Source organism: Stegastes partitus, unplaced genomic scaffold, assembly GCF_000690725.1.
Source record: "Stegastes partitus isolate 25-593 unplaced genomic scaffold, Stegastes_partitus-1.0.2 Scaffold823, whole genome shotgun sequence".
In the NCBI taxonomy this organism is placed as follows: domain Eukaryota; kingdom Metazoa; phylum Chordata; class Actinopteri; family Pomacentridae; genus Stegastes; species Stegastes partitus.
In genome coordinates this window covers 218,928-228,764 of record NW_007578554.1, presented here as the reverse complement: position 1 = coordinate 228,764, position 9,837 = coordinate 218,928, and the positions used below count along the sequence as shown (strand labels likewise).

Here is a 9,837-nt window from a genome sequence, read left to right as displayed (position 1 = left end):
AACACACAGGTAGAGTCTGACAGCTGCACACAGTGATGACATAAAACCGTAAATTAAGTCTGTTTTATGACTGAAGCAGGTTTAATTGTCTCGAGACTTGACTGACGTGTGATGAAGCGACTCGTTGACTCGTTGCCGTTGCAGGTCTCTCACTACTTCGAGTGGATCCGACTCCACACAGGCTGGACTGCAGTCACCAAATACAATACCTGATGAGACGGAACGAGTTCGAGCTGTTTGACGACCAAAACACTTTCACTGGTGTCTGTGGATTAGTTCTAAAACACACTCTGGACTCAGTGAAATACCAATGAAAGATGTTTGTACGGCTACAGCTAGCCGTTCAGCGTCGTCTGCTCTCTGTCAGCTGTCAGGAAAATGCAGTTTTTAATGTGATGCAAAAAAATCTAAAATGTTTGAAAACCTGATTGGCTCTGATTAGCTAACGTCATACACATTTGAATTGTACCGTGCAGTAAAATGCAGTTTGTTTATGTGTTTCATGCAAAATAAAAACATACTTTGTACAGCGAGCTATTTATCTTGATAGCTAACAAAATGCTAAATAGAAATGCTGGTATTTGTTTTACAGTTAGCATTGTAAGCTAATCTTTTTTAGCGTGGCTAGCCAAATCTCGTTGTTGTGCACATTTCAAACAAAACATGCTTGTTTACAGCTAATCAGCTAGCTTTCTTCACAAAATCAACAAAAACAAACATTTTGACCTGATTGTTTACACAGCTAGCAATCTACGCTAATCTGTTTTATAAACTGTTTGTGAAATGTAGTTGTTTTATATATTGCAAGTAAAGTAAGTGTTTCTACAGCTAGGTACTTAGCTTTAGCATCTAGCAATTGAGGCATGTCTGTTTTTAAAAGCTTCACTCAAATCCAAGCAGAGTTTAAATTCTTCTACAACTGTCTAGCTAGCTTTTCTCGCTAACAAAATGGTCATTTAACAAAATTCATATTTTAACATGTTGCGCACCAATTAAATGTTTCTACTGCTAGCAAGTTAGCATTTCTAGCTAACAAACGGCTAAACTGAAATTGAACAAAGCATTGGTTGATACAGCTAGCATTTCAGGCTAATCGGCTTTAAAACTGTTACAGTTTGTGTGCTAGCTTTATTAGCTAACAAAGTTACAATTAAATTTTTCTTTATAGCTAGCGATTTAGGTCACACTATAAAACTGTAAGTAAAATGCAGTTTTTAATGTGTTGCTGACAAAATGAGAATGTTTCTGTGGCTGGCAAGTTAGCTTTTTTAGCTACCAAAATTATGTATTTAACAAAATACTGACATTTGTCTGTATAAAGGAGAATGTTTTCACGGCTAGCTAGTTAGCTAATAAACTGATCAATGGAAATGTAATAAAATGCTAGCAATTTATGCTAATGTGCATTTGTAAAAAGTTTTGCAGGCAAAATAAAAGCCCGTATGGCTAGTTAGCTCTTCTGGCTAACAAAACAGCAAACAAAAGTTCATGTAAAGTGCTTCAGGTAGAGTTTTGTTTTCCAGATTTTTAATGTTTTTCAGGAATAAACAGTGTTGGAGCCCAAATAAATTTAGTCAAGTGAAAGTTTGTAACAGCAATTCCTTTTAAACGCTTCAGTTCAGACGTAAATATTACAGTTTTCACTCCACAGCATTCATGATGCAACTTCTGACCAGCTCCAACATGAACAGAATGAACACAATAAACACATTATATAAATGTTCTACACAGCTAATTCAGAATGAAGGTTACGTTCACTTTTTTCATACCTAAACGATGGAGTTGACAAAGTAAGGCGGTTAGGAAGTTGAACATGTGATGAATTAGTTTTTTTAGTCTTTACCGAAAGTAAAAAGGGATGGAAGTGTTTTTTAGTTGGACTTGTTGTGGCAGCAGTGGAGCTTCAGGCGGCGCTCTCAGGCCGGATCTGATCCACCGGCAGCTGCAGCTGGATGGCGCTCCTGAGCCTCCGGAGATCAGCGTCCACCTGCAGACAAACAGCCGGTTAGTCAGCGGTCAGGCGAGATGCTGTTAGCAGCTAGTGTTGAGCTACCACTGAACAAAGTGTGACTCTTTAGAGACTGGATGAAAACAGTGTTTGTGCTGAGTCGTACAAAGCGTCATGACTCGTCACCTTTGCCAGATCGTCTTTGAGCTCGTTGTATTTCTGAACGTCAAAGTTGTGTCGCGTAGCTTTCTGGTAGAAGTAGTGGAGGAAGTGACGATCGCTCACCTTCGTAAGGATGAAGTCCTGCAGACACACAAACACACGGCGCTTTTAGCGGCATGACACCGACACACATTCCTGTCCAGGAGAAGAACTGCTAATGCTAACCTCGCTAACCTGGATCTTACAGTAACTTGAGCCTGACCTACACTTGATACTAGCCTGAATTTAACCTAAACCAAACCTAACCTCAACCACAGTCTTATCTAAATGTAAACATAACTTTAATCTAACTTTAACCTAAACCTTAACTTAAACCTGACCTGACCTCAGTAAAGTTAACCTAAATTGAAACCATAATAGGCTAAACCGAATCTAAACAAAACTTATCTTTAACTAAACCTAAACTTAAATCTAACCTAAAACCTAACCTTATCTTACACCTAAGCTAAATTAAACATAAACCTCTCCCTAAAGTAAATCCAATCAAAACACATTGTGCATTAATCTAAATCTCATATTATCTTAAAACTTGAAAATCTTAAACCTAAGCTTATCTTAAGCGAAATCTACACCTAACCCAAACTAAACCTAACCTCAAACACATTCTATTCTAAACCTATCTTTAATTGAACCTAATTCAAAATATAACCTAAGATTAAATCAGAATATAACCTCAACCTACCTTCTTTTAGCGCTAAACTAAAGCTAACCTGAGTCTAGTTTAAACCTAACCTCTTCTTAGTCTTACAGAAGAGCTAAACTAAACGTAAACCTAAACCTTGCCTTAATCTAAACCTAACCAAAGCCAAGCATTAATCTTAATCTAATATTATCCTAAACCTTAAACCTAACCTTTCTTAAATTTAATTAAACATCATCTTAGCCTTAAACCAAATCTGATCCAATCTTACCCTAATATTAAACTTTACCTCTAACTAACTAGCTAACTAACCTAAAACTCCCTAAATCTGAACTCAGCCTAACCTTAAACCAGGATTAAACCTCAGACGTGTCCCTCCCACAGACAGGTGACGTTTCCTACCTGTCTGGTCAGGATGTAGTAGGCGAAGAAGATCATGCTGGTGGTGCAGGAGATGAAGAAGGTGACGGGCTCCATGATGTCCCAGGCGAACACGTACCTGTCGGACACACATGGCCGTCACCACCGGCTACCTGAGACCAGGTAACACTGAGGTTCAGGTGTATTAATGTGTCGTGTGTTTGTTACCAGGTGAGGTAACCCAGGAATCCCCCCTGCAGCGACAGGTAGGCAAGCCCCGCCCACCCCAGCATGGCCGCTTTAGACTCCGCCTCCTGCGCCAGCTTCACTCTCACCTGGAGGTTTGAGACACAGTCATCCGGTCACGCCCAGTGCATTCTGGGATTGTTAGCAGAAGGTGGGCTACATGCTAATGAGGTTAGCTTCCTGTGATGTAAACACCAAGTTCAGCAGTAGTTAGTACTGGTACTGGTAGTAGTATCAGTAGTAGTACTGGTAGTAGCATCAGTATGTAGTAGTAGTAGTAGTAGTAGTATCAGTATATAGTACTAGTACTAGGACTAGTAGTGGTACTAGCGGTATTCTCACGTTCTCGAGCAGCTGCTCTTGTCTCAGCAGCAGTGCTATCAGTATGTAGTAGTACAAGTATCAGTAGTAGTAGTGTCAGTCGTAGTAGTAGTAGTACTAGTAGTAGTACTAGTAGTAGTACTAGCGGTATTCTTACGGTCTCGAGCGGCTGCAGCTGCCGTCTCAGCTGCTCTTGCCTCAGCAGCAGCTCTGAATGCTGCTCATGCAGCTGCTGAGGCAGCCTGAGGGCCGAGTGCAGCAGCTGGACCAGGTACTTCATGTCCTCCACGTCCAGAACGTGTTCATGGGACGAGCCTGCAGTCAGAACACACCTTTATGAACATGAACATGGAGCAGCGGACTGCAGCGCCCCCTGGAGACGCTCTCGGGCCTACCTTGTCCGAGCGCCTGGACGCTGTGGGTGGTTTCATTGATGACCAGCTGGAAGTCTTTGTTCAAGACCGTCTCCATGAAGGTGCACGAGGAGATCCTCTGTCCGTCTGAGGACCAAACACAGACAGCTTGGTTTAGCAGCGTCCAGACGATCGGTGATGCATCGTGTCTCGCTGTTGTTTTGCCGTCTTACCGGCGTTCAGCAGAGCGGCCGTGTGAACTTCTGGGTCTTTGGCCGTGATGTTCCTCAGCAGGTCTCCCACCGTGGTCAGCATGGGCGTCAGGGTGAAGCGGCCCTGACACCCGGAGGGAAGACGAAGGGCGAGGACGGGTCGGCCGAGGCTGTAGCGAACCGACACATCTGAGACACAGGACAGGAAGTGAGATCAGAGGCACTGGTTGTCGACGTAGAGAAGGTTCCTGCAGACTTGGACAGGAAGCAGTAGTTTGGGTCGACTCGACCTGTGAGCTGCTGACTCAGCGGTACCACCTGAGTGGACCAAACCTTAAAAACTCGACATACTTTGACAGGAAGTCCTGTTTAGGGCGGAATAAACCTGAAACACCTGAAGCCCCGAGTTAGAAGGAACAACCCATTAGAACCACGAGGACCCGGACTGGTACCTCAGAACGTGTTATTAAACCAGATCAAACCAGCTCAGTCCTGTTAATGACAATAACGATAATGAGACGCTACCTTTGGACGGCGGCTGGCTGCTGAACCAGGACACCCTCCAGACCGGACCGGGCTGAAACACGACAAGAACCAGAGTTAGTTTTGGGTCTGAGGGTTGCTGCTGCTTCCTGTTCTCACGCTGACGCCTTTAAACTGAAGCTCAACATCAGGAAACTCCTCCGTGAGTCACTTCCTCTGTGGAGACGAGATCCGAACGTTTGTTTCCTTCACGAGGCGCTGAACCTGGACCAGAGAGAACCTGAAACGCTCGAGTCCACCTGATGAAGACCTGCAGGGCTACAGGCTGCTGGAGGGATACATGGATAGAATATGCATATAAATAAAATAAAACGGGAATAAAATAAAGTAGAATAAAATAAAATAGGATAAAATTAAATCAAATAAAATAAACGGGAATAAAATAAAACTGGAATAAAATAAAATAGAATAAAAATAAAAAGGGAATAAAATAAAACTGGAATAAAATAAAATAGAATAAAAATAAAANTAGAATAAAAATAAAAAGGGAATAAAATAAAACTGGAATAAAATAAAATAGAATAAAAATAAAAAGGGAATAAAATAAAACTGGAATAAAATAAAGTAGAATAAAATAAAATCGGATAAAATTAAATCAAATAAAATAAAACGGGAATAAAATAAAACTGGAATAAAATAAAATGAAACAAAAAAAGAATAAAATAAAGTAGAATAAAATAAAATAGGATAAAATTAAATTAAATTAAATAAAACTGGAATAAAATAGAATTCATTTTTCAACCTTTAATATTTTGCTTTTTTTTTCATATAACAGCACATTTCTGTAAAACAAACGTATTTTTATTTAAAATCAGTCAATAGTGTAATTTTATGGTTAAATAACTGATTAGTTTTATTTTTAATAATGCACCATTTTGACCGGTTTCATAACAAACTCAATAATACGAAAAAATACATAAAATAATAATATTCATGTTTTTATTCTGATTTGTTTCCTACCAGGCGCTGGAAATATATATTTCACATATTTTCTGTGTTTCTCCACATCAGAACTAATAAAACCAAATAAAAGTGTTTTCATTTACATGTTTGTTTTGTTGTTTGTTTACACCTCTAAGTGTAAACAACGCCGACGTAAACAGATCGGTTCGGTCTGGATGGACATCTGGACGCTTTCACTGCATTTAGATAAAAATGATGTTTAGATATTTACAGTCTTCTAAAGAATCCAGAACTAAAGCAAACGCTTCAGCTCACATAAAATATAAAATATAAAACATAACACATAACGTATAACGTCCTGCACATAACGTCAACAACAAACACGTTTAGCTACAGAAACATTAAAGCCTGTTGCTGTTTTTAAATCCACATTTGAACCAGAAAACTGTCTGAAGCCTGAATCACGCCCTGATCGGGTCACAGGAGTCTCCTGCAACACAAGTGGTACCAGCAGTGGTACCAGCAGTGGTACCAGCAGTGGTACCAGCAGTGGTACCAGCAGTGGTGTCAGTACTACTATGTTACACATGTACTGGTTTCCAGAGACACTAACTGGTTCTGTCAGATCCAGACTGAAGAGTTCCTTCGGCAGGATTCTGATTCTAACTGGACTCAGAAACCAGCTCACACCCAAAGTTCTCGAGTCAAGAAGTTCAGTTCAGACGAGTTCAACGAGTTCAACTGTAAATCGGCCCGTCAGGTCCGACGTCTGGTTCCGTTTAACCTTCGGCTCCAACTCACCGTCGGGATCCTTTTGTTCTGGAACGCGAGCCTGCAGAGGAAGAGTCTGGATCCAAACATGACGCCGAGACCGAGTGAGGAATCTGCTGCAGGCGAGTCGCAGCAGGTCTGGTCGGAGGAGGAGGGGGAGGGGGCGGAGCCAACAGGTTAACTCTTACCTGCCTCCCCTCAGCCAGTCACAGGAAGTCCGTCAGAACCGCCCAGTTCTGCCTGTTTGGTCAGAAAGTTTCACAAATTGACACAAACAAAGACTTTTTATGTCCTTCATGTGGATCAATGTGTGAAATCTAAACAGCAGCATCAGAGAGAAATATTCAGGACGAATAAAAGACGTCACAAGAATGAAATAAATCTTTGACATTTGACAGTGAGATAATAAAATAATAATAAATAATATTTAAACAGCAAAAAACGTCTTTTAAATACAAATCGTCGGTATTTGGATGTTAAATACGTATTTAAAGCATGAAACTGTGCTTTTTTTAAGGTACTTTAATAATAAATTCAGAACTGTCACGACGGTTAAACATCACGAAACTCCCAATAAACATAAAACATCTTCACAGGGACATGAATGACTTTATTACAGCTTAAAACACTAAAAACAAATCACTGAATAAAGACGAGAACAGAGAAAATCTGGCTGCAAAAGGACAGAAAAATATGCTTTAAAATTATAATAATAAAATAAATTCTAACATTACAAGTTCAAGAGCTTCAGAAATAAAAGCAAATCTCTATAAAATAATAAAACTTTTAGCTTTAATTTTAATGTCAAATGTTGTAAAAGAACAATTTTTTATTTAAAAAAATATCCAGATGAACAAAGTGGATCTTATTTACAGTTTTGGCCTTTTTCATGTTTTACATGTAAAATAATTTTTCACTAATTTTGTTCGTTATCAGTAATTTACAAAACAGGAAGAATCTATAAAACAAATTGTTTTTTAAAAAATGACAGTAAAAAAATAAAATTATGTCAATTTTTTTCTCCTAAACAGCAAAACAATTTTACATCCATCATCTCTCCACCTTCACCCTCACTATGGGGGGCGGAGCCTATCCCAGCTGACTCAGGGTGAAGGCAGGTTCACCTGGACAGGTCACAATTTTACAGTTTCAACATTTTCTAAAATTTCTTCTGCTTTATTAAATTAAACAAAACAGCTGATAAATCCTCATAAAAGTATGAATTTACCCGTTAACTGTGAGGAAACGAACAAAACGGGTCGCGTCTGTAAATAACGTGAAAATCACTTATTTTGTTTAAATTACAATGTTTTTGTTTGTTTGACTATAAAATTAATTTTCACTCCGTTTAAACCTGCAAAAAATAAAACATTTGATCGAAACCAGCTGTCAAGTTATTTGTGTTTTGACATCAGTTCTGCCTAAACTTGAAAAAGTTGGAGGTCGGTACAGACGACGTCATTTTTGCTTTAGTCTGACGCAACGTACAGAGTCGCAGCAGGTTGAAAACCTTTAAACACACAAACATGACACCAGTTATTGCTTTAAACATTTCAAAGAAAATAAACACTCCAACTTAAATGCAACAACATTTCTTCACCCACACAGCGTCATCAAATTAAAAGCAGGAGTTAAAGTTGCTGGTCAGTCATACCAGCAGCGGTTCTGTAGGTCCTCCACACTGATGCCACCCTGCAGCCTGCTTTGTTCCAACTGATCCACCAGAACACACACAGCCTCCACCAATTTACCTGATCATCAGTCACCTGACCTTCCAGCTCAGCGCTGCCCTCACCTGGCACATTACAAGAACTTCTTTGGTACGAAATTATATTAACACAAGGAAATAAATTTTTACTTTTAACTCAACACCAGCAGATAATTTAACCGTCTTATTATTATAAGGATTAAAAAGTGTTAAATATTGATTCACATTATTTAATTATAATAAAATTAAATATAATTTAATTATTTTTCTGTGATTCTACGTTTAAAAAAAAAAAAACAGGAAAATAATTTGCAAAATAAAAATAAATCAGTTTTTTTGTTTTTACAGCAAAAACAAGTTTTAAAAAAACCCACAAACTTTCTTAGAAAGTGTTTTCTGCTGCCATCACACCTTGAAATAAAAATAAAAGATGTAAGCTAATGGAATCATTTAAAGTAAAACAGCCTCACAGGTGAGAAGTTTCTCAGAAACGCCACAGAACCAAACGGAAACCTTTAAATAACGTTTGACTGTGGAATAATTCAGGACTCCATTTCCCAGCAGGCAGCAGCTTAAGCATAAAATCACAATAAATCACAGAAATAAACGACGTGAAGTTTTTCTCGGATACGTGAGTCCAGCAGGCAGCAGCTTCAGAACCACCGACCCGAAAACAAGCGGCTCAGAGTGACGCCGGTAAAACGAGAACACACTGAGACATGGAAGAAGAGACGCACAAGACGAACAAAAACATACAAAATGAGCAGAAATACAACAGAAAAGACACAAAATGAAGAAAATGCAGAAAAACACAAAAAAGTACCAGAAACAGACAGAAAATGAGCCAAAAGAACAAAACGACCAGAAGGAGACACGACATGATTAAAGGGAACACAAAAAGACACAAAATGAACACAAACAGGGAAAAAACACAACAAATAGACACAAAATGGGGAAAAAAAGAGACTTGAAACACACAAAATGAACAGAAATAAAACAGTAAAGACACGAGAAAGAAACACAACATGAAGAAAATGGATTAAAAAAATACCAGAAACCGAAAAATGAATGAAAACAAATGCAACAAAACACAAAATGACCAGAAGGAGGCACTAAAGAGGACATGATGTGATTAAAAAGATTCACAAAATACACAAAAAAACAAACACTGACGGAGAAGTCACCAGGAAACAAACAAAGATGGAAAAAAAGCAGAATTACCAAAAAAAAGACACAAAAAATAGAAACAAAAATACAGGAAATGACCAGAAGGAGGCGCCGGTTCTGTAAAAACAGACATAAAACCACCATAAAGGACAGAAACAGGAAAAACTTTTGTTTATCCTTCAGCTCAGAGCCTCCAGACTCGAACTCTTCGTCCAGCAGGCAGCAGCTTCGCCTTCATAAAGTCGCTTTTCTCTGAATTTAAACCTTCAAACGCGTTTCCTGGTTCTCACGACGTCAGCACTCACATCGTGTCCGTCGGCGCCGAAACAATTTGTTTGTGTTTCGACTCGTGTTGATTTAAAAGCTTTGGTCAGATGATCCCAGAAGCTCCGTTCTGTTGACTTCCTGTTGCTCCGACTTCCTGTTGTTCCGACTTCCTGTTG

General features: G+C 39.1%; 2 protein-coding genes across 2 annotated transcripts in view; one reads left to right on the top strand and one right to left on the bottom strand.

The window, feature by feature from the left end:
- cfi (complement factor I) overlaps positions 1 to 533 on the top strand; it is a 9,550-nt gene extending 9,017 nt beyond the window's left edge. The window contains exon 16 of the mRNA XM_008292677.1: positions 105 to 533. Within this exon, the coding sequence (XP_008290899.1) occupies positions 105 to 213 (109 nt within the window). The 3' untranslated portion in view covers positions 214 to 533. The remainder of the gene's footprint in view (positions 1 to 104) is intronic.
- A 972-nt stretch (positions 534 to 1,505) lies between these two features.
- The window catches only part of LOC103365257 (mitochondrial calcium uniporter regulatory subunit MCUb-like), a 10,911-nt gene continuing 2,579 nt past the window's right edge, over positions 1,506 to 9,837 (bottom strand). The window contains exons 2-10 of the mRNA XM_008292659.1: positions 6,550 to 6,759; positions 4,828 to 4,879; positions 4,324 to 4,491; positions 4,133 to 4,237; positions 3,895 to 4,052; positions 3,399 to 3,505; positions 3,213 to 3,309; positions 2,135 to 2,251; positions 1,506 to 1,987 (exon numbers count right to left, since the gene is read on the bottom strand). Of these exons, the coding sequence (XP_008290881.1) occupies positions 1,904 to 1,987; positions 2,135 to 2,251; positions 3,213 to 3,309; positions 3,399 to 3,505; positions 3,895 to 4,052; positions 4,133 to 4,237; positions 4,324 to 4,491; positions 4,828 to 4,879; positions 6,550 to 6,609 (948 nt within the window). The 5' untranslated portion in view covers positions 6,610 to 6,759 and the 3' untranslated portion in view covers positions 1,506 to 1,903. The remainder of the gene's footprint in view (positions 1,988 to 2,134; positions 2,252 to 3,212; positions 3,310 to 3,398; positions 3,506 to 3,894; positions 4,053 to 4,132; positions 4,238 to 4,323; positions 4,492 to 4,827; positions 4,880 to 6,549; positions 6,760 to 9,837) is intronic.